Raw genomic sequence first — 21,729 nt, 5'->3', positions numbered from 1 at the left:
GTCTGGTTCCAGTCTTATCTTAGCTCACCTTGTGAGTTAATCTTTTAGTTCCGATTGCTGATCCCGCTTCTCCTTTTCATTTGCCCTCTCCAGTCTTTCACCACCATGTTCTCCTGTTTTATCCACTCTTTTTTCCTTCGTCCATGACATTTCATTTGTTTTTCTCTGCTGTCACAGCATTATCTTCTCAATATACCAATGCATTCTCCTCCTAACTCTGTTTCTCTCTTCCTCTGTTGAGTAACGTGGTTAACGTACCCATAGGATTTCTCTTGTGCACCATTCTTTGGCAGCACATTTAACTCAGCATGTGGACAACCCGATAACAAATAGACATGCATGCTTTCAAGATCTCCGTGCTGCTTGGAAGCTCTCAAAAATCAACCCAATTCCTTTGAGATCTGTGGCATTTGCACACATACACCATCACTCATACGTGTGAACACGCTCCAGTTGGTGGCCTCCCAATAACACGCAGGGGGATTTAAAATGTTCCAATCAGAGACCTTGGTGCATTTCTGCCAGAGAAAAGATAGTATATTCCCATGGAGAGAAGCTTTACAGGCCACATGATGGCCTTGGAGCGACTCGGTGTACATTGGGTAGCAGTGGCACACAAAAAACACAAGGACATTAATGGAGCAGCTCAGAATAGTCTAATCTCTTTCATTTGTCAGCTGTTTCTTTCAGTTGTTGAATGAGCTCAACAAAATAGCTGGAATAGAAACACCCTGCTGGGCCATAAAATAATCCTTGTTAACATGAGGCTTCAGCCACATGGGAGACACACTAAAATCAGAGCAATGGTTCACTAACATATGTGGCGTCTGTTTAATACAGCGAGAAGGATTTTCTTTTTACTGCTGCAAGTTTTTTAATGAAGTAGTGATGGGCAAAATAGTTCTTTTAGGGGTACTGAATAAGTGGAGTCTGTTCAGTAAAAAGATTTATTCAAAAGATTCGTTCACTGAATCGTTAAGTGCAGTTTGTTCAGTGATTCGTTCAGTGATTCGTTCACATACTGATGTGTAGTAAACTAGTTCCTCCCGTACACTCAGTACGTTCACTGTGCATCAGTTTCACTTTCAATGAGTAATTTGTGTCAGTTGACTTGTTTGCAGGGAACAAACAACGAATCAGGTTCACCCGCAGCAGCTGAACTGTGAAATGAACAAATCTTTTCAGTCAGTGATTCACCATAATTAACTCACTGTCAGACTTTTGCTCAGTACTGCCCCAGTGCTCCTGTCGCATGCTGCACTCATGTCCAAACCCATTGGTTCCTCCTGAGGACATGAAGGTCTAGAGCACAAGTCACAAGTTATACTCAGTACTTCTGCTAAGTGCTCCAGTGGAACTCCGTTTACTGTAGGTACAACTGTAGGTTCACTATGTGTTCATTTCCATCACTTTTGTGGTTAGTATTAAAAATTTAGTGCGGTATGGTCATTACAATGAACATACCACAGCCAAGGCCCAAATCCCAATCCATCTTTTAGAAGAACAACAATTTTGTGGTAAATCATTTAATCTAGACACAACGTAGACAGTATCATGTGAGCTTGCGTCACTGTTTTCCTGCCTTGTGCCTCAAAGTGCTGAGTACTTGATTTGATATGAAATACACAAACATGCACACACCAAAACACACATCATCTTTCTCATCGCGTTGGCAGATGTTCACATGAGCATTAGCATATGAAAGACAACAGCTGGAAGGTATATCTGTCGGTGTTGTTGCTGTTGTTTGTTGCATTACCCAGTTGGATGTCAGTTCCTCTGTTCTTGCCCTCCCTTGTTAATGCTCACTGCTGCACTCCTTCCTGTCTTTCTGTCTCCCTGTCTGTCAGTCCTACCATACTTTCAGGAACTGCAAAACGTAAATTTCCCCCAGTCTTCACCTAAGCAGGCCTGACCTCAACACAAACTGTATAGTCCTTATTATTTATTAAATGCTTAAACACACCAGCACTGTATTTGTTCATTTGTTATTTTGTGCACTCTAGTCAACTCTTCATATTAGGTCCAGGTCTGCTGCTCTTTTTTTCTCATATTTTAGCGATACTACTCATTTTTTATTGCTTGTGTGCTCTGTGTGCTGTCCTATTGTACCGTGTTGTGCTGCCGTTGGAATTGGAACTTTCCAAAGGGAACCCTCCCAAAAGATTAATGACGTTCCTATCTAATCTATCAATCAAATCTAATCTGCAAAATGAGTGCATCATCGTAAAGAGTTGAATAAGTATGCTTTCCTTACTGGTGAAGTTTCCTCCAAAAATGTGAATAATGCAAGTTATGGTGTGGAAAAAAAGTCCATCACTTATCACAGGGTGTAAGTTGAGTTGAAAGGGAGAGCTGCCCTTGGCAAAAAGCACTGTCGCGGATAGCAGCAGGGTGCAACCTATCAGCTCCACTCTCTCTTCTTGTCTGTTTCTCCCTTTCCCCCTTTCACTCAAAGATGTAAATGTTCAAACAGACTAATTCCTTCAAAGCTACGATGAGCATGAAAGACTGGTCTCCGCCCTCATTGCTAATTGATGGCCTTGCAGCACAGCATGAAAGCCATAGGAGCCTTGCTTCAGACTCTCATTAGCAGTAACTATGCTACAGTTAGCTCCATTAAAATTACATTATAGACACTCTAGACACACCTTATACTCATCTCGTTTCAGTTTGATTCCTTCACTCTGAATGGCTTTCACTGGCGCTACAAGCATACAAAGTGAATGACTCCCGTGCGCTCAACATTAAAGGATATCCCCGACTGTTTTTAATGTGATCTGACTAATCATAGTTATATTACAAATGTTCATTGGAAATTTGATCCACTGATCAGCAACATGCTCGTATGATGAGTTTTAAATTAGATGAATTCATGTTGAATGAATTCATATCTGTAATCTATGGATTAGCGAGTTAGCAAAGTTAGCAGTTAGCAAAACTATATCTAAACATGCCAGAACATAATATTATGTTCATTAATAATACAAACATCATCCAAGATACCCGCAAAGTACACTGCATCAGTGTACTACATAATATACTATAGACATATACTGTGGAGGTGTGCTCCATTCTCACTGACACTAACTCATTCACACAAAGCTGAATAACAGGTGTAAAACGCATGAATATTACATCAAGGTATTACACAATAAAACTAAAAGATCAATCAAACATGCATGCAGGTGACCGATGACAGTGAGTTGACACTTTTAGTGTGACAGAATTGATTCCAAATGAATTAAATATACCATGTAACCCCTGGTCTTTCTAATGATATGGTGTGTGTGTGTGTGTGTGTGTGTGTGTGTGTGTGTGTGTGTGTGTGTGTGTGTGTGTGTGTGTGTGTGTGTGTCCATCAGGCAACCATAAGAGTACTTCTTCACCATGCCTTTGGGAAGCCAGTAGATGCCAGATTGTGACTGCAGGCACTTGAACCTCAGAGTCCAGAGCAACATGAGAGCAGAATGATTGACAATATTTCCCAGCTTCCCTGGCAGCACCTGGAGATCCTCTGAGGGAAGCTGGAGGACATTGCCACAGAAAAGACTTTTTTTTCATGTTCTGCTTGCCTGTTGCTGCTGCACCCTCAACCCAGTACAGGCATCAGAAACTGTTGAAGACATCTGCAAACCAATCTTTTTATTTTTTTATATTAACACAAATAGATGCATACACAGCAGTATTTAGTAGTTTATATGCAAAATAACAAATAACGTTACAGGTAAAGAAAATAAAGAAAGCAATATTTTAATTGTCCTCCAAGTGAACATGGAATGTGTAACACACAAAAACACCAAAGCAGTAATGTAATGGCACCTAGGACAACACCTACTACATCATTTATTAACAAAATGGACTGAAAGACACTTAAATACTCAACTTTGAGTAGGATTTTCATTATGAAATATATGTCTCATATTCCATCTAGTTTGATCCACTGGTACATTGAGTGTTGATTAAATTCATTAATCATAATCACACACACATACGCTGAAGGACAGTGGCCTATAGACCAATGAATACAGCAAACAACCATTATTTCTCCTCTGCTCCTAAAATGTCCCTTCCAGTGCCACATTCTACTTTTCAGCTTGGCCATCGGTGTAGAAAGTGAAAGAAACACAGGTGCAACTGTGACAACTCAGCAGGAACAAACGGTCCTCCCCCAAAGACCTTGCACACAGATTTAGTGCCAAACCTGCAGATACATTACTGAACTTAGTTAACTAATGGTTTCCTTTCAGCAGTGATGGACAGTCCTATTTCTAATGCCTGAAGAATGAAAGGTTGTTTTTCTTAACCAAAAATGGGACCTGCTGTCTACACATGGGAACAAAATACGTGTGATGATCCATTCCTATCCTGTCAGGTGATCCACATGTAGATTGGACTCAGTTAACCTGCATGAGGAGACACCAGCTGGGAAGCTCTCCCTCTCCTCCCATCATGTTTACCTCTGGTAAAGGTAAACATGATGGCCTGGATTTGCATCATGCCTAAAACAGAGCACATAAAAGCAATGTGTCTTTATATTTCAAATTGAAAACCAACCACGGTCAATGAGGTGTGAATGATGTGTGAATGAATCACACATCATTCATCCTCCACATCCTCCCCTTGTCTTGTGCACTTGTTTTGTGGCCTTACCTCTCATTTCCACTCAACTGTGCAACAGGGCCACAGGGTTCTCTTGATAATCTGCTGAGCACAATGAGATACAGGCGCTATAGTGCATGCAACAGTCACTCATAATCCAAAAGCTTTTCAGGAAAAAAAACAACACCCATTAAAATCTGGGATTATGTTGTTCCATGCCACTGGTTCAGAGACAAGAATATCTGTTGCTCCTTCTGTATATTTTAATCCTCTCTCACTTTTTTCTGTCTTACAATCTCAATAGCCCCCTCCCTTCTTTTCTAAAGCTTGTAACCAGCTTTGGTGCTTTTTTAGGATGGGATCAGAGAGAAAAACCTCTATTTTGGAAAAGAAAAGTTTCTGCAAGTGCATTTATGCACAGTCAGTTTTGTCAGAACACAGTCCATCAGTTTCAACGTGCTTTTTACAAAATGTATCACAATCGAATTTGGCGGTATATAAGTGAAATGTGATATGATGAGGGCAATGACGTCAATGTTGGCACTGGTAATGGTTGTGCCAAAATCATGTATTTATAAAAAAAGAGAACAAAATCATGTCTATTTGTCCATCTGCTCTAGATTGGGGAAAAAATTGGAGCATAGCCCTTTTTCTTCATCTTTTCTAACCATCGCACCTTACCATGCACTCCATTTTGAGCCCACAAGACTATTTGTGCCACACATTTGACCATGTGGACTATTTAAAGTGATGTGTGCTTTGATGATATTCTCAGTAAAAATATTTGATGTATGATATAACATAACATGTAAATATCCCATGAAAATGTATTCATACAGTAGTAGTAGAAATGATGAGACAAACTTCAGCAGCCAAGATTTATTACACAAGTTACAATATTTAGCTTGTCCAGTTTCAACATTAAGAAAAAATAGTTGAATAGTAATATAGACAATTTGATAGGGAAAAAAATTAACTAGAATAAGTCTGATAAAACCCAGTAAGAAGACCAAAATGATGATTGATATTAATTAAATGAGAAATGATATTAATCATAAATGTATCATGGCTGTGTCTTCATTTTCAGTTGTTGCTATTATTATTATCTTCGTGATTATCATTAATGTATTACATGAAGTAATATATTTATTTTCAAATTGTGTGAGTTTTTGGAAATCATTTGTAGAGAGTATGTAAATGAGAGTATTTAGAGCTATTCATGAATTAATCTGTTGTAATCAATATTTGGATAAGCAAACAAATATCACAATTGGTCTGCCCCCAAGCTCATGGAAGAAAAGAGGGGACCTGGCTATTACTAAGGATGAACTGGGTCTGACAAACAGCCTCAAGACTGAAACGCCTAGGTAGGGGGTCACTTAAAAAGATGATACAAAGAGAAAGCAAGAGAGGACCATAAGTCATGTTTTAAAACCTGATGGTGCTCAGCTAGCAGGAAGCGGGTGTGCTGGAGGCCGTGAACAAGGTGTAACAAACCACTCCAGGACTAAACAGATGTCATGTCTGGAGAAAACTATGTGAGCATCACCTATCTCAAGCCAGTAATCCATCGCTTCAACACAAGCATTCTTGCTGAGGGAAGAAGAGCATCATACTCAACTGCATGACCAAAGATGTGAAAGAAACATTCTTGCCTACTTGAAAAAGAAATACTCAACAGCAGCAGCAAGGAGGGCTAGGCCTAGTCCCAATACTGCCCTTAGGTCTTACCCAAAGTGCACTAGTTGAAAGTGCACTTAACGGCGTTAGTTTGAAGGAGACAAAGGTGTTCAAAAGAAGATTTGGAGCACTTTATATTTATTGTTTTTATGGCGGTTCAATCACTCTTGCTTCAGGATCCAACAAACCTGCTTGCTTCTCATTGATTATTGGTTTGAAATGTCACAACACTGCAGGAATTCTGGGTTTGCAGAAAAGTGAGGTCTGATGCACGCTTGGAGAGAAGGGTGCTTTAAGAGCACAAGTTGGCACAACTGGACAACAGCCTAGGAGAACTGGGATGGCTTGCACGCCTCAAAGAGAGTGTGCAATTAAAGTGCATAAGGGTAGAAGTGTGGGCATTAGGACAGGGTCTTAGAGAGGGTGAGAGAGCGGTCAGCACTGGTGGGAACATTGTCACCTGCCACATGGCATCACTCAAACCAGATGCTGCCGACTATTTGTTTTTCGTGGCTCAAAAGTTATAAAGTTCAGTTGTTAAATAAGTTTCATATAACTGTTAACAACTAACTATCTACAATTCATCCCGTCTAACACTTCTTCAGGGCAATACAGGATTTTGAGAAATATTGCCGGATTCTTAACTAAGTTTAAATACCTCTTTGGATCATGAACATATGGATATTTGAGAAAAATAATGTATTTTGACCACAACTGTTATCCCGATTCCTTCACTTCATTGGAATAATAACAAGTTGTTGTTTTTTCATACAATACTGTGATAGAAATTTTTGGTCATACCGCCAAGTGTGTGGCGGAGGGACACTTCAATAGTCAGTGCCCCTCTTCGCTTCCTTTCCTGTTTTGTCTGCAGCCGCCCCACTATGTGTGCATGATTACATTACTAACATGCAGCGTTTTAAATGAAATTCACACCCTTCACCAGAAGATGTCACCATAACACAAGTATCACACAAGGTTATAAAAATTCCTCACCGTGGCGGTTAACAACAACTACTACTACTGCTACTACTCCCGCAACTAGTATTGTGAGTACAAATACAGCTATTAATAATAATATGTAGTAAAAACATAAAATAAAAAACATGTTTGCTACCAGGAAGTGACGTCACTGGCCTCCGTCAGACTGTGTTGATGTTTTGTGGACGGGTCAGGCTTCAGAACGGGAAGACGGAGGCGCTTTTTGTTTTTGTTAAAAGAAACCGTGGAAAACAGGTCAGACTGCGGTTCATTCGTCTGTTTCGGTGCGGTAAGAGCTCTTGCTCGGTAACTAGAGCCGAACGGGCGGACCGGAGGACGAACAAAGTAAATCATTTGATCCAGAAAGGGAGTCTCGTCACCCTGTCCCCCCTCCCTGCCTCCCTCTCTCACAACCATGACGATCCTGCCGAAAAAGAAGCCCAGCTCCGGGGTCGGCGTCGCGGATCACTCCGATGACAGTGACCGACGGAGCGGCTCCGACCCTCACCAGCACCCTCATCCACACGCAGGGCGGCCTGGAGCCCGACCGAGGGCTTCCCCTCCACCGTGGTCCTATCAGCCTGCTCCTCCCTCCGCAAGGGACGACAGGCGTAGCATCGAGGCGAGTTCCCGGCCGCAGCAGGCCTCTCCGCCACCAGTGGGCTCCGTCTCTCCAGTAGGACCCGGCGACGGCCGAGATAGCAACGGGGGGATGGTAGCCGGGTCCCGCGGAGAACTCGTCGTGTCGGCCGGTGTTGTTGGCTGCGGCGGCGGCATCGGAAGCTGCTGCTCCGGGCCCGGACTGAGCAAGAGGCGGCGGCAGGCAGGCACCTGCTCCGGTGGAGTGGTAGCAGCTCTAGCCGGTGGAGGCCAGCCTGGGGTCACTGGGCCTGGGGGAGTAGGCTCCAGTCAGGACACAGAGGAAGGTGCTGGGAACAACAGCGAGGACGAGTACGAGAACGCTGCCCGGCTGCAATCGGTGGACCCGGCTACGGTGGAGCAGGTAGGAAGCTAACGCTCAGCTAAGCTAACGCTAAAGCTCATTAACCGATATTTACAGCTAATGCTAACGGAACCAGTGCTTCTCCAGTTGAAATATATTTTCATTGCTGTTGTTAGGTTGTGTTTAACGTCACCGCCGTGTGTTTTATTCGAATGTTTACTCAGTATGTGAACCGTAGTCTGCAAAGGAAATGTGACAGATGTGACATATTTCACTGACTGTATGAAAGCATGACAACAGTACTGATGCTAGCTGATGAACTTGAATCACAAGCACACACTCTGGACAGCATCTCATAATGAGACGGATGTTGCTACGACCTTCCTCTGTTAACCAGCCAATAGGAACAGAGCATGAAATATTGCACTAATCAACACTGGGGCGACTAGGAATTCATCCCCACTCACAGTCACTGCAGCATCACCTATGGATGAGACAGCTCGCATTTCATTCTTGTTTGTTGACTTTTGTAGTAGCCTGTAAGTCAGTGGGTGGAATCATCATCAAACTGGACACCAGTCACTGGGGTGACTTTTAATATATGTAGAGGATTTATAAAGTCTGACTCTGTTTGTTATTTCAAGCTCTTACCTGCTAGGTTTTCACATGTACCATGGCCACATAATAACACTATATACACTATACACATAATAATATTAATTTGAAAGCAGACTTTGTCCGGATACCAGAAATGATTGAAATGTCCTGTAGTGCCAAATAAACAAATTACTCTAGTGTAAAATAATTTAGGAAGTAGGAAGATAGAAGTCAATAGTCTGGTAGGTAATGTCAACTTCCTAACACGTCATTAAAGTCTCATCATTAAGTGATGTAATAGCTGTTCACTAATGACACCCAGCATGATGGCTTCTTAAATGTGTAGCTTTAATGAGGGCACATTCTGAATGTTGATTAGCTCAAGGCTCATACTTAATAGATAACATCATACTAACAATAGAGCTCCTTTCGGCTAAATCTCCTAACAGAAAATAAGTTTGCAACACTAGCATGTTTGTTGTATTTGCACTGTTTCTTCTACATTATTAATATTAATGCAGTATTAGTATGATATGTATTTATATTATTGCAATATGTATATACATTTTGTATGTATAGTATTTGTTTATATTGTGATGTGATTCTGATATGGTATTATTTGTGAATATTATAACATGTTAACGTGTGTGTGTGTGTGTGTGTGTGTGTGTGTGTGTGTGTGTGTGTGTGTGTGTGTGTGTGTGTACATGTGTGTTTCAGCAGGAGCACTGGTTTGAAAAAGCTTTGAGGGAGAAAAAGGGTTTTGTCATCAAGAAGATGAAGGAGGATGGAGCATGTTTGTTCAGAGCTGTTGGTGAGTCTCTCTCTCTCAATCATTCACACACACACACACACATAGGCCATGTCCACATGGAGACAAGTTCCCCGTGAATCTGCAAAAAAACAATATTTATCGTGTGGACAGTTCATCCACATGGAACTGGCGTTTTGGAGCCTGAGTATCATTCGTTTTGAAATTGGGTCCCAACAGGACGCCATTTCACCTGTGTGTGCACACCTTTCCTGCTCCGATGACACCAGAGCCCCAACTTTGCCTTAGCCTGCATGCACCAACACCACTCACAGCAAGAACCACAACAACAATGTCGTCTTACTAATTGCTTTGGTGTAGCAGAATCTGCTGAGTATGATGGGTCTTTTCATCCGCCCACACAAATCTCTCCATTTTTTGTTCAATTCATATTCTCTGTAATCTTCTTCTTAGTCTTCTTAGTGTGTTTGTTTACAACACACAAGTTTTGTGCTCTTTCTCTGTGTCTTCTTCTCTGCGATGGTGTTTCTGTGACAGTGTTACATTGTCACGTACAGGCCTGTTAATATGCACTACAGCATATTCACTGGATTTGTGTGGACGCACAAATTTCTGAGGACAATTCAATATGTATGGAAAACACCTTTAAAACTATTCCGGTACCATCTGTCCATCCAACCATAGCTCATTGGGCAAACCTTGAAGCTGTACATCCTCTCCTCTGGCCTGGAAAGGGTTGTGTGGCACTGCTGACATCGTGACTGTAACTGTGTGTGTGTGTGTGTGTGTGTTTGTGTTTGCTAGAGAGAAAGAGAGTATATGAAACGAGAGAAGAAATGTGAAAGAGTGTGATCAGTATTTTCCGCAGACAAATAAAGCAATAAGCGGAAATTCAATTTGAATTGAACAATTAAAAAGAGAGTCCGCCTTCTGCTATGGAAAAGTGTTAATGTGTCTGTTAGCGACCCGTGAACTTGAATTTCTCAACAGGAGTTAAAGCATTTCGGGTTAATGTAGTTTTTATCTTGGCATGGGCCTTACAGGAGTAGATGGTTATAACGAACATGATGGTACATAGAAGCTGTAGTGTTGGAACCTTTAGTAGCTACTTTCCAGTAACAGGGTTTGCAGACAGTGATCACAACACCCACGTCATCTTTTATCTTTTTTTATCTGAAATTTTCTCATCTAATGCAATTTGCAATTAGCAAATAATAATTGCAGTTGATAGTTAAGTCAGTTAATCCTGACACCTCAATTTCCAGTGCATGCTGAGAAATATGACAAGGTAAGCAGATTTCATCCTGTAAGATTCCTAGTTTACCTGAAGACGGTCACTCAAGTAGAGCCCATCTGGTGCTAACTACCAACTTCCAGGTTTGTCGGTTTGTTTGTGTGTCTTACAACACAGACTGTTGACCTTGCCAAAACACTGCGACTTGTGGCATTGACGATTACATTCTTATACGTACAAGGTCACACACCTGATGTAGTTGAAAGCAGCTGAGATGTCAGAACATTCAGAGGATCATAAAGATGCGTGAAGGACATCCTAACCTGGGGAGTGCTCAACTTGCTGATGAGAGTTGAACCGTAAACACTTCATGACATCATATGACAATATGTTGATTATTATTTAAGGGACAGTCCTAAGCTGTGTTCTGGTCCTTGAGTCCTCCCAATCTTTGAATTATTTTTATACGGTCCTCATCCTCATCAAGATGGAAACACACCTGTGAGGCGGAAGAGGAAGCTGCAAGTGTTTTCCGAAATGTGTTGCACTCTATAATGTGACTTGTTGGAAATGATAGATCAGAGTGTTGCTGATTTGCATTCGGCTGCCTGTTATAGACTGGACGTGTGTGTGTGTGTGTGTGTGTGTGTGTGTGTGTGTGTGTGTGTGTGTGTGTGTGTGTGTGTGTGTGTGTGTGTGTGTGTGTGTGTGTGTGTGTGTGTGTGTGTGGTGTGTGTGTGTGTGTGTGTGTGTGTGTGTGTGAGAGAGAAGAGAGAGAAGAGATGATTATTGTACCATCCCCGGCAACAGAAGAAGCCAGTTATTACTACCTATTATTAAAGATTGTCAATAATTCACAAAACATGTAATACATGACTTGTGTGTGTGTATCTGTCTCAGCTGATCAGGTGTATGGTGACCAGGACATGCACGAAGTGGTCAGGAAACACTGTATGGACTACCTGGTGAGCCACGCTCTATTGTCCTCCTGTCTGTCATCTCCCTCAGTGCTCAACAGCTTGTTTTTTGCTTCCAGATGAAGAACGCAGACTATTTCTCCAACTACGTGACAGAGGACTTCACCACATACATCAACAGGAAAAGGAAAAACAATTGCCACGGTAACCACATTGAAATGCAGGCAATGGCTGAGATGTACAACAGACCGGTAGAGGTGTACCAGTACGGCACAGGTGAGTCTATGATGACCTCGAGGTTTATAATTGACCAATCACATCACTCCATGCTAACCATCTTCCTCCTCCTGCAACAGAGCCAATCAACACGTTCCACGGCATCCATCAGAACAACGACGAGCCAATCAGAGTGAGCTACCATCGCAACATCCACTACAACTCTGTTGTGAACCCAAACAAGGCCACGATTGGGGTCGGACTGGGTCTGCCTGCCTTCAAACCGGGGGTACGACTCTGTCTCACACACACTAATTCTCACAAATACACATACAGTGTATACACAATTGCACAAACTTACATGAACAAGTCTGGCATCTCCCCAGTATGCAGAACAGTCTCTGATGAAGTCGGCCATCAAGACGTCGGAGGAGTCGTGGATCGAGCAGCAGATGTTGGAGGACAAGAAGCGAGCGACGGACTGGGAAGCGACGAACGAGGCCATCGAAGAGCAGGTGGCTCGTGAGTCGTATTTGCAGTGGCTTCAGGACCAAGAGAAGCAAGCCAGACAGGTAGGGGTAAGGGCCTTTTTTCACCTGATTGATGATGTTGCATTACTACCATATGGTCAGCTGGCCATCTGTCCTGCTGCTCACTGTTCAGTTCAAGCAGAATTTTTCCCCGGTTTTCACAGTCCTTTTTTTTTCCATAATTGTGTGGTGGAGAGGGTGCAGAGTGGCATGGTATTTACATATACAGTATGTCAGCTGTTAGTGGTTGCCAAAAACATTAGTTCTTTGGAAAATAAAGTGGATAACTGTGTGCCCTGATTGGGACCAGAGCGGGTTCTGACTGCTCTGGTTCTAATGCTTCACCAATGACTTGCCTTCATGCAGACTTTCAGTCAGTAACATGTTATTTAAATCTGCCCTATTTTGATCAATATGTCTGTATATGTCTTAGTGTCCTCTTTGTCATTTCTAGTTTAATATAAGGCTGGCACAGATGCATCCAGGGAAAATGTAGGCTCTAGGGACAGTGCAAATGCCTCTTTTATGCAAATTAATTACAGGGGAAAAAATGTGTTTCAGTCAGGCATCTTCAAAAATGTTTCAATGTGTCAATCAACAATAATTCACCATGTAGTTGACAAGACATAGTCTCCTGAATCTTGGTTTCCATAGGTAGTAGACAGTTGGTGCTATGGCAAACTGTCTCTTCTGTGTTTCAGTGGCGTAAACCAGTAATTTTGCAGGTTGTTTGCTTGTCTCACATTCAGTCGCAGGAGTTTAATGATTCAAACGTTCGGTGGGAGTTGTTGTTACCCAAGATAGAAGAGAGAAATAAATTTAAATAAAACTGAGAGTCATTGTGTGTGTGTGTGTGTGTGTGTGTGTGTGTGTGTGTGTGTGTGTGTGTGTGTGTGTGTGTGTGTGTGTGTGTGTGTGTGTGTGTGTGTGTGAAGCTAAGATGAGTTAAATGCAGAAGGGAAATTCCATGGTGTTTGCATTGTAAATTTAAAAGGAAACTGACAAAGTAGTTCTTTGTATTTGTTCGACCCTCACTTCTTCAGAAAGATCAAAGATCATCACTGTGTCTTGTTCCTCAGCCTCGTAAGGCAAGCGCCACCTGCAGCTCAGCGACAGCAGCGGCCTCCAGTGGACTAGATGACTGGAGTGCTCGGTCGCCACGACAACGTGACTCAGACTCCTCCCACTCGGACCTCACAAGTGCACCATCTACAAACATCAAGCCCCCCTCTCCTGCAGGGGCTGCCCTCATCCTGAGTAAACCCCCTTCTCCCTGTGCGCCAGGTAACTCAACAATGACATCACACCATGTATGACATCTCAGACATCTCAAATTAACAAACTGATCCCTGAACGTCAACGCACAAACAAACACACACACACACACATTTTTTGTGTGCCCAAGTTCCTGAGGCTGCTTCAGAATAACATCTTTCAAATGACAAACCAGTGGGGAATTTTACAATCTAGAGGAAATACAAGTGTGATGACTGACAACGACTGAAGTCAATTAACGACTTTTGTCTTGGAAACGCTCTGTTCCCGCAGAGATGATGAGCCAAGTCACACCTGGTGACACCAAGGTGCACGGAGTTATGTCACGTCACAGGAGTCAGTGCACATGAATGAAACCCAGTGAAACGACTGTGTGTACTATGTACTGTGTATGTATGCAGGTCCCAGTAATCCCAATCGTCATCACCTGGAGTACAGAGCCATCATGCAGGAGATGTCACCAACAGCTTTTGGTAAGAACATAAATTGCACTGAGTGATGCGAAGTACAGCGTCATCAGTAAAAGAGTATTTTTTTTTACATTTTTACTCTTTCCTTTTTTCACATGATTGTCTCACACCTCCCCCCCGTCTCTCTTTCACATGTGTGCATGCATCAGGTCTTACAGACTGGGAGGATGATGAAATCCTTGCATCTGTGCTGGCCGTCTCTCAACAGGAGTACCTGGACAGCATCAAACACCAGACAGCCGCCATGCATCGAGAGCGAGAGCCATCACCTGACAGCAGCTGATAGCCACCTAACGCGTGCACACACACACACACACATAAACAAACAAACACACACACACACAATAACCCTGTCCCAACAAGCCCTGTTCAGCCCCACATCCTCTGACTGGCAGCAGATCAACCAGGGAAGAAATACACATAACAGAGAACACACATTTTCCATTTTTTTCCAGAATTTATCATCGCATTCATCCATTCCTTCATCTCTTTCCTTCATTCTTGCCCTACTTTCTTCCTGCCTTCCTTGATTGTTGTCTTACTTCCTCCTGCAGCTGTCAATGATCCAGAATCATCCTGTTCTGGGAGTTTCCAAACATATGAACAACCAGACGACCTTCAGTCCCCATGAAAAACTACTGCATATGTGCAGTGAAACAGGAGACCTTCATGCGACGACACGATAGAATACTTAAAAAGTCAGTGGCAGTTTAGAGCAAGCCGATCCTTTATTGTGTGCATGCCGACAAACGTAAAGGCTCCAGTCAGTACTATCGAATACTGACCAGTTCCTTGTTCAGACGGTGAATAAATTGTGGCGAAAATGATGAGGCATCCATCCATTCTAGCTCCATGTTAGATTGTAGAAAGTCTGTGGTGACTCAAACTCTTTGTTTTGTTTGTTCTATCCTAAAGTTGGATAATGTTTGCAAAGTGAGAGATGAGTTTGATATTTCATCATTTCTTTCCAGAACAGTGTCATTAAACAACATCTGGCAGCTCTGAATCAGTAGTTAGCGGGGGTGTTAGCAAGCTAATGCTAGTGACCTCTTTGCTAACAGCCAGGAGGTGGTTGTCAAAAATGCAACATGTTTTTACTCATCAGTTGATTGACTTTGTTATTTATTTTTATATTATTCTCTATATAATTTGGGTTCCACATGTGCCGTACAAATTATTAAACATTAGATGCAGACTGAAGGTCAGAAGGAAATAAAAAATGGAAACAAGTACCCTTCAGTTAGCTCGCTAGAAATTCATTCAGTTCTGAAATGCTTCTTGGATCACTAATGCAAACACTAATAAATGCAGTTGAAGGTCACAGTAAGCCAAACTTTTAAACTGCTGTGGTTGACGCACAAGGTTCATAACTAAATTATATGAAGTCATAACATTTGCTCACTACCTGCTAATATTTTCATGAAGTGTGCTATGATAAGACTTCCACGAGCTAGCAAACAGTCTTAGCATCAGGGACAAAGTAATTTCCTTCCGATTGTCACAACCCAGGGTGTTTGAAACATTTTCAATAGTAATCCATGGTAAAGATTGAATAAGTTTGTTTTGCCAGCCAAGAAAGCAAAACATTGAATTCCTTTGAATGATATTCACCTACATTTCATGAGGGAATTTAAATGTGTTAAAAAAAAAAAAAGTTTCAATCTGTCCACAACCAGACGATGCGCTCGTGTTTTCATCCTAGCCGTTTCTGCCATCACTATAAATCTTACTTTTAACTTTTTGGGAAGCAAGTAGGATTGTGCTTTTAAGAAAAACATTCTAATTAGCACTGAAAGACAGTTGAGTCTGTGCTAGCGTTTACTCGGCCAAGTTAACATCCAGTTCAGCGAGTTTGCCCTTAACTGATGTTGTATGTTTGTTAAATTAGTTCCTGCTAACAAGATCACATGAAAATGACAACCCTTCTGGCAGCGATTTTGTGTATGCAAAGAGAATTACAACTGAGTCTCTAAATGAAGGTTTAAATTTTAAGTTAGCACCCGCTATCAACCTTTGCTGCCAGAGTCATGTCATGTTATGTTCATGCTGATGACCTGTTTGCCAATGCTTATGATGACCTGTGGTGTTTTGGAGAGATTAACATGCTAGCAAGCATCACCTGATGTCTTACCATTTTTTTTCAAGCTACCTATTCCGTTTTCCCACTTCAGAAATTTGTATTCGTAATATTGCATCCATCTTTTCTCCCCCCATCACTATCATCATTGGACTTATTTAGCTGCATGTTTAATTGACCATGACCGATATCATAGAGAAGTGACGAATAAAAAGAGAGGAAAACTAGAGGATCAGACTTATCCTCTCAATGATTGATTATTGTTGTTATTGATAATATAAGTTTGTTTTATCGTTTGGGATGAAAACCTTTTTTCTTGGAATAAAAAGAGGAAATGTTTCTGGGAAAAAAATGTACATGTTGTTTATCTCAATGGAAAAGGTCATTGCAAGTCATAAAACCAACTTCCAAATTGTGTGTGTGTGTGTGGCAGCTATTTCGACAGGGGGATGAAGGGAGGTTTATGTAGGTTTTTTTTTTTTAACGAAACAAAACATTTCTTTATGAACAAGTTAAAAAAAACATGAAGATGGGTGGTGGTGGGGGGTGTCTCATTAGGTGTTGAGGATTAACACTGGGGAAATGTGACAGGTATCCCAGGTAGAGTCACAACATTTATATACACAAGAGTGTGAGAAAGCCAAACCAAGGGGTTTCATTTTTATCTTACCGTTCTCTCACTATTGAAACTCCATCCGCTAAGGGGTGTGGACGCAGCCGAATATGAAATAGATTACACGAAGAAGAAACTTCCGGTACGGATTGGATCTATGGCGGCGGCGGCGCCCGAGTCGGCCATCTTGTCTGCAGTTGGTTCTCTCGAAATTTGTTTCGGCCAGAGGGGTCTGGGTGTGCTGCGCAGATAACACATTCTCCCATCATCGCATACCTTCACACACAATCAAAGACAACGATCAATTACATAAAAAGAAATAAGAATGAGTGAAAATAAAGTGCATTTCGTGACTTATGTCTCTGACATCCATCCTGACCAATTTGCTCATTCATGAGCTTCACTGACAATGGTATGAATGAGTGCGTGTATCCATTGTGTGTACAAAGAGGAAAACTACCTTCTCCGGGAATTGAGTACAACATAGTCTGAGTGCAGTACGTGAGATGTGTCCACTAAAATGTTAGCTGCCGTTCTGAGAGCTGACTGTTCAAACAGGCCTTGGGAAGTTACAGGAGCGGAAATAATACCCGTTTGAACTTTTTATTAACAAACGCAACCATTTGTGTTCTTAATGTTTGAGTTTGGTATTTTGCAAAACTGTTTGATTTGCAAATAGATTTCATTGAGACCAACCGACGCTGTAAAAGTAAACTTCCATAAAATATAGAAGGGCACATTTACAACAGGCAACGACATATGCCGAACGTAACTTGAAACAATTAAGTCACGCCTTAACAGAATATTAAACTTGTAAAACATGAAATGAAATTTTCATTTGACTCAAATGGGCTGACTGATTAACGTCTTCTCCAATCTGTTTGATTTAACAAACGCATGTACGGTACAACAGCGCTACTGATGACTGGTTATTTACACAGAGTGAGACATCCTGTCAAATATGGTATCTCATATCTCTACCGCGGCAGGCGGAAGCGCCTTCAGATCCGATCCGGACGGTTTCATCCCGATGGTCTAGATGGTTCGCCCGGGGGTTGCGGTTTAAACGCTTTGCCCGACCGCAGATGTCCACCTGTGCCCGAAAAACGACGTGGAGGTCGGTGCACCGCTTGGAACATCCTGTCTCAGCCACGGCTAGCAGGGAGGCTAGCGGGCGTTAGCCGAGCAGACAGCGGCTCAAAGCTCGGTTCGGACGGCAGCCGGTGGAGGCTCAGCATGGCCGGAGGAAACCACAGCCAGGCAGCGGAGGAGAGGACGGGTCGGGGTCAGAGTGAGGGTAAGAGGAGCCACGCTGCGTTCTTTCATTGAAGATTGATTTAGGGAACACTCATCAGAGAACTGCCGTGGAAAACTGTCAATGTTATTTTAATAGAATTCCTGTAGGTCAGAACTGTCAGTCAGTGTGTGCATGTTAGCTGACAGTATAAAGTAACAAAATGTACGGTCCGTTATTAGCTAGCGTACTCGTAGAAGTTTAAGAAAAGTTAGTCAATAGGCCAAACGACTAATAGCGACACGGTTAGACACACTGACAGTACGCCTGGTGTTAATTTGTCTCTTTGTTTTTTGGCCAAAATACCATAGCATACCAAGCTAATTTTGCAGCAAAACAACTGGAGGCTAAAGTTGACTCACGGTGCTTAACAGACGGTTTATTGTTGGAATCAATAAGAGTAAAGATGGTGGAATATGGGTGACGTGGACCTCCGTCTCAGGTGAGGTGTTTGGTTAGAACACAAACACACACACACACACACACACACACACACACTGCTTCATATAACTATCTTACTGAGGACATCCATTGAAAATGACATCTGCCCTTTATGACTCCTGACCCAAATTGCAATTGTTAAATCTCCAACATTTCATGTACTTGTGTCTCCCTGCAGTCAACAGGAAGATTTTTGTGTCTTTTGTGTCTCCTTGCAGTCAACAGGAGGTTAAAGTACATCAGTCTTGCTGTGCTGGTGGTCCAGAATGCCTCTCTCATCCTCAGCATTAGATATGTTCGCACATTACCAGGTGACCACTTCTTTGCAACATCAGCGGTCGTCATGGCAGAGGTGCTGAAGGTACTAACGTGCCTGCTCATCATCATACTGCAGAAGAAATGTAAGTGCTCCTCACTGTGTAACCCTGTTTATACCAGATTAGAGACAAAATGGCAACTTGTGGGAGTTTGTTACAGACTACTGCGTAGATATAAAACATGTCTTGGAGCATTAACGTTTTAGATACCAGCTCTTTGTTCTAATGCCAGGATAAGAACGTAGACCTGTGGCTGCAAGTTCTTTTTATTAGCTTGAAATCTTTAACAATCAATACAAAACATGCATTGCAAATTGTTTAATGATGTTTAGTGAAGTTAAAATAAAACTATACAAAATGTACACTCCTCACAAAAAAGTAGAAGCAAGCACTGGGGGGTTTACCACAGCAAAACATGCCAATGCCTCAGCATTTTAGGTTTATCCTGAAATTTCACCCGAAAGCCATATCCCTAAACTTTTTTGAGTAGTGTATTTCCATGGACATTTTGGCCATACACTTGTATATTGGACTGTGGTGCTTCTTAAAAGGTTAGCAGAGTTGGGTAGAACCAACATCTTGTGTTCTTCAATGAACTCAATTGTATGAACTTTGGGCAACTAATTTAAAAACATTCTTTTTGTATGTTCCATCAGTAAATGTAAAGGAGATGGTGTTCTTCCTGCTTGACTCCATCGTGTTTCAGTACAAGGACACATTGAAACTGGCAGTTCCTTCCCTTATCTACACTCTGCAAAACAACCTTCAGTACATCGCCATCTCCAACCTGCCAGCTGCAACCTTCCAGGTCAGATAGGTTTAGAATGTGACAGTGAATCTGTTATTTTCAGTTTCTGAATCCCTGAAAGGTTTAAAAAGTGTTGAAGTTGTAAATGTTCCCCGTGCAGACCTCATCCTGATGGCCACATTTTGTGCACAATTCCTTGGATAGAGTTGTGAAGTGCTTAACTTGTATTTGTTACACCATAGCCAGCACTAGCTTTTGGTGCCAGCTGCTACCAGTAGCAATGACACACACCACTCTGTGTTAATGAGGGTCCTTCCTGTCTGTCAGGTGACCTACCAGCTGAAGATTCTTACCACAGCTTTGTTCAGCGTTATAATGCTCAGAAAGTCTCTGTCCAGGGTTCAGTGGGTTTCTCTGCTGCTGCTTTTCGCCGGTGTCGCCATTGTGCAGGTACGTCCTGACACCTTCTGACATTTTAAGTCACGTGTAAAACTTGTGATAAGTTAAATCCTGACTCACTTCAGCTTTAGTGTTCGATATAAGATGTCAACTGCTGCTCTGAATATTATTGCTGGTGTTACCAGCGGTTAACTGAGTGATTGATCGATCTGGTCCCTTACAGGTGCAGCAGGAGGGTAACAAAGAAGCATCAGTGTCAAACGGCTCCAATCAGAACTACATGGTGGGTCTGGTTGCCGTGGTAATCAGCTGCCTGTCATCAGGATTTGCTGGCGTTTACTTTGAGAAGATCCTCAAGGGAAGCTCCGCCTCCGTCTGGGTTCGCAACGTGCAGTTGGGGATCTTTGGCATGGCGCTTGGCATGCTTGGACTGTGGTGGAACGATGGTGCTGCTGTCGCCGAACACGGCTTCCTGTTTGGCTACAGCGGCATGGTGTGGTGCGTCATCTTGAACCAAGCGTTTGGCGGACTGCTGGTAGCCGTGGTGGTGAAGTATGCCGACAACATCCTGAAGGGCTTCGCCACCTCCTTCTCCATTATCGTCTCCACGGTTATGTCCATCTATCTGTTTGGCTTCCATGTGGACCTGTTGTTCACAATGGGGGCGGGACTTGTCATCAGTGCAGTCTATATGTACAGCCTGCCGAAATCGACTGGTGAATCCTCATCCCCATCCTCCTTGTCTTCATCGACCTCGACGAGAATAGACGGTGGCGCTGAGATGGAGGCATTTCTGCCAAAGTCAGTTCTGGTGAAGTGATACACACTTACCTCTTCTTCTTCCTGCTAACCTCCACCTCACCCCACTCACTTCCTCTTCCTCTCCCACCTCTTCTTCAACCTCCTGGTGGCTGCGTACTCCACCTCCTGTAAGCCTGACACCTGATGCTGACAGAGGAGAAGAGGAGGAGGGGGTTCTTTTCTCCTTCCAGTTGCTGCGACTGACTTGGAGTTTGAACAACGGGTGTGGGTTCCCCGCCCTCTTCTCAAACACTAACCTCACGTCTGTCCTCCTCTGTCTCAGAGCTCAGGGACGCAGTGCGTTCCCAGCATCGCCTCGCTCAGCCGTCCATGTAACAGACTAATTTGTCAAAGCACAACGTGAGGAGGAGAGGGAAGGAGCTCCTGACTACCGGCTGTCAGTCTGTCATGTCGCCCCTTCTGCCTTAAAGCTCTTTACTAACTGAATGACACGAGAGAAGCCTTATTCTAATTATTGGTCATGTACTGATTATTGTTTCCTGCCAGAGGAGTGCCGAATGTTTTCACTGTGCAGCCTCGACACAATTTAAAGTTGCAGAGCAGCAGTCTGTTATACTTCTCCTGTCCATTGTGACGCCTTCGGATGTTGCTTGTCGCACCAGCGTTTTATCATCATGGTATATTCAAATATAAGTTTAATTGATGGGTTGCACTTCCACCAGAATTTAACTTTGTTGATGGACGCAAATGTCTCAATGTCACACATCCTGCAGGTACAACTGATCTCATTATTGGGTTACGAACGTTGTCCCCCAGCACTTCTATTCCTTCACCAAATGGAGTAGAAACACAACAAAAGAC

At 42.6% G+C, this 21,729-nt stretch overlaps 2 protein-coding genes across 3 annotated transcripts; both read left to right on the top strand.

Moving 5' to 3' along the window:
- Positions 1–7,678: 7,678 nt before the first annotated feature.
- On the top strand, positions 7,679–14,500 carry LOC144739164 (OTU domain-containing protein 5-A-like). 2 transcript variants are annotated; one of them, XM_078622139.1, is made up of 9 exons: positions 7,679–8,266; positions 9,524–9,617; positions 11,710–11,774; positions 11,846–12,002; positions 12,083–12,231; positions 12,329–12,514; positions 13,552–13,756; positions 14,149–14,220; positions 14,367–14,500. In XM_078622139.1, the coding sequence occupies exons 1-9, from the start codon at positions 7,679–7,681 to the stop codon at positions 14,498–14,500; spliced, it is 1,650 nt and encodes a 549-aa protein (XP_078478265.1). The 2 variants fall into 2 exon arrangements, with proteins under 2 accessions (XP_078478265.1, XP_078478264.1); XM_078622138.1 differs by having other exon boundaries at positions 13,552–13,772; positions 14,135–14,220.
- A 2,564-nt stretch (positions 14,501–17,064) lies between these two features.
- On the top strand, positions 17,065–20,926 carry LOC144739163 (UDP-galactose translocator-like). Its single transcript, XM_078622136.1, has 6 exons — positions 17,065–17,096; positions 17,993–18,204; positions 18,861–19,043; positions 19,616–19,767; positions 20,035–20,157; positions 20,330–20,926. The coding sequence occupies exons 1-6, from the start codon at positions 17,065–17,067 to the stop codon at positions 20,924–20,926; spliced, it is 1,299 nt and encodes a 432-aa protein (XP_078478262.1).
- Positions 20,927–21,729: the final 803 nt, after the last annotated feature.

Source organism: Lampetra planeri, unplaced genomic scaffold (genome assembly GCF_965212315.1).
Source record: "Lampetra planeri unplaced genomic scaffold, kcLamPlan1.2.h2 scaffold_1342, whole genome shotgun sequence".
Taxonomy (NCBI): domain Eukaryota; kingdom Metazoa; phylum Chordata; class Hyperoartia; order Petromyzontiformes; family Petromyzontidae; genus Lampetra; species Lampetra planeri.
This window is presented reverse-complemented; position numbering and strand designations above follow the sequence as displayed.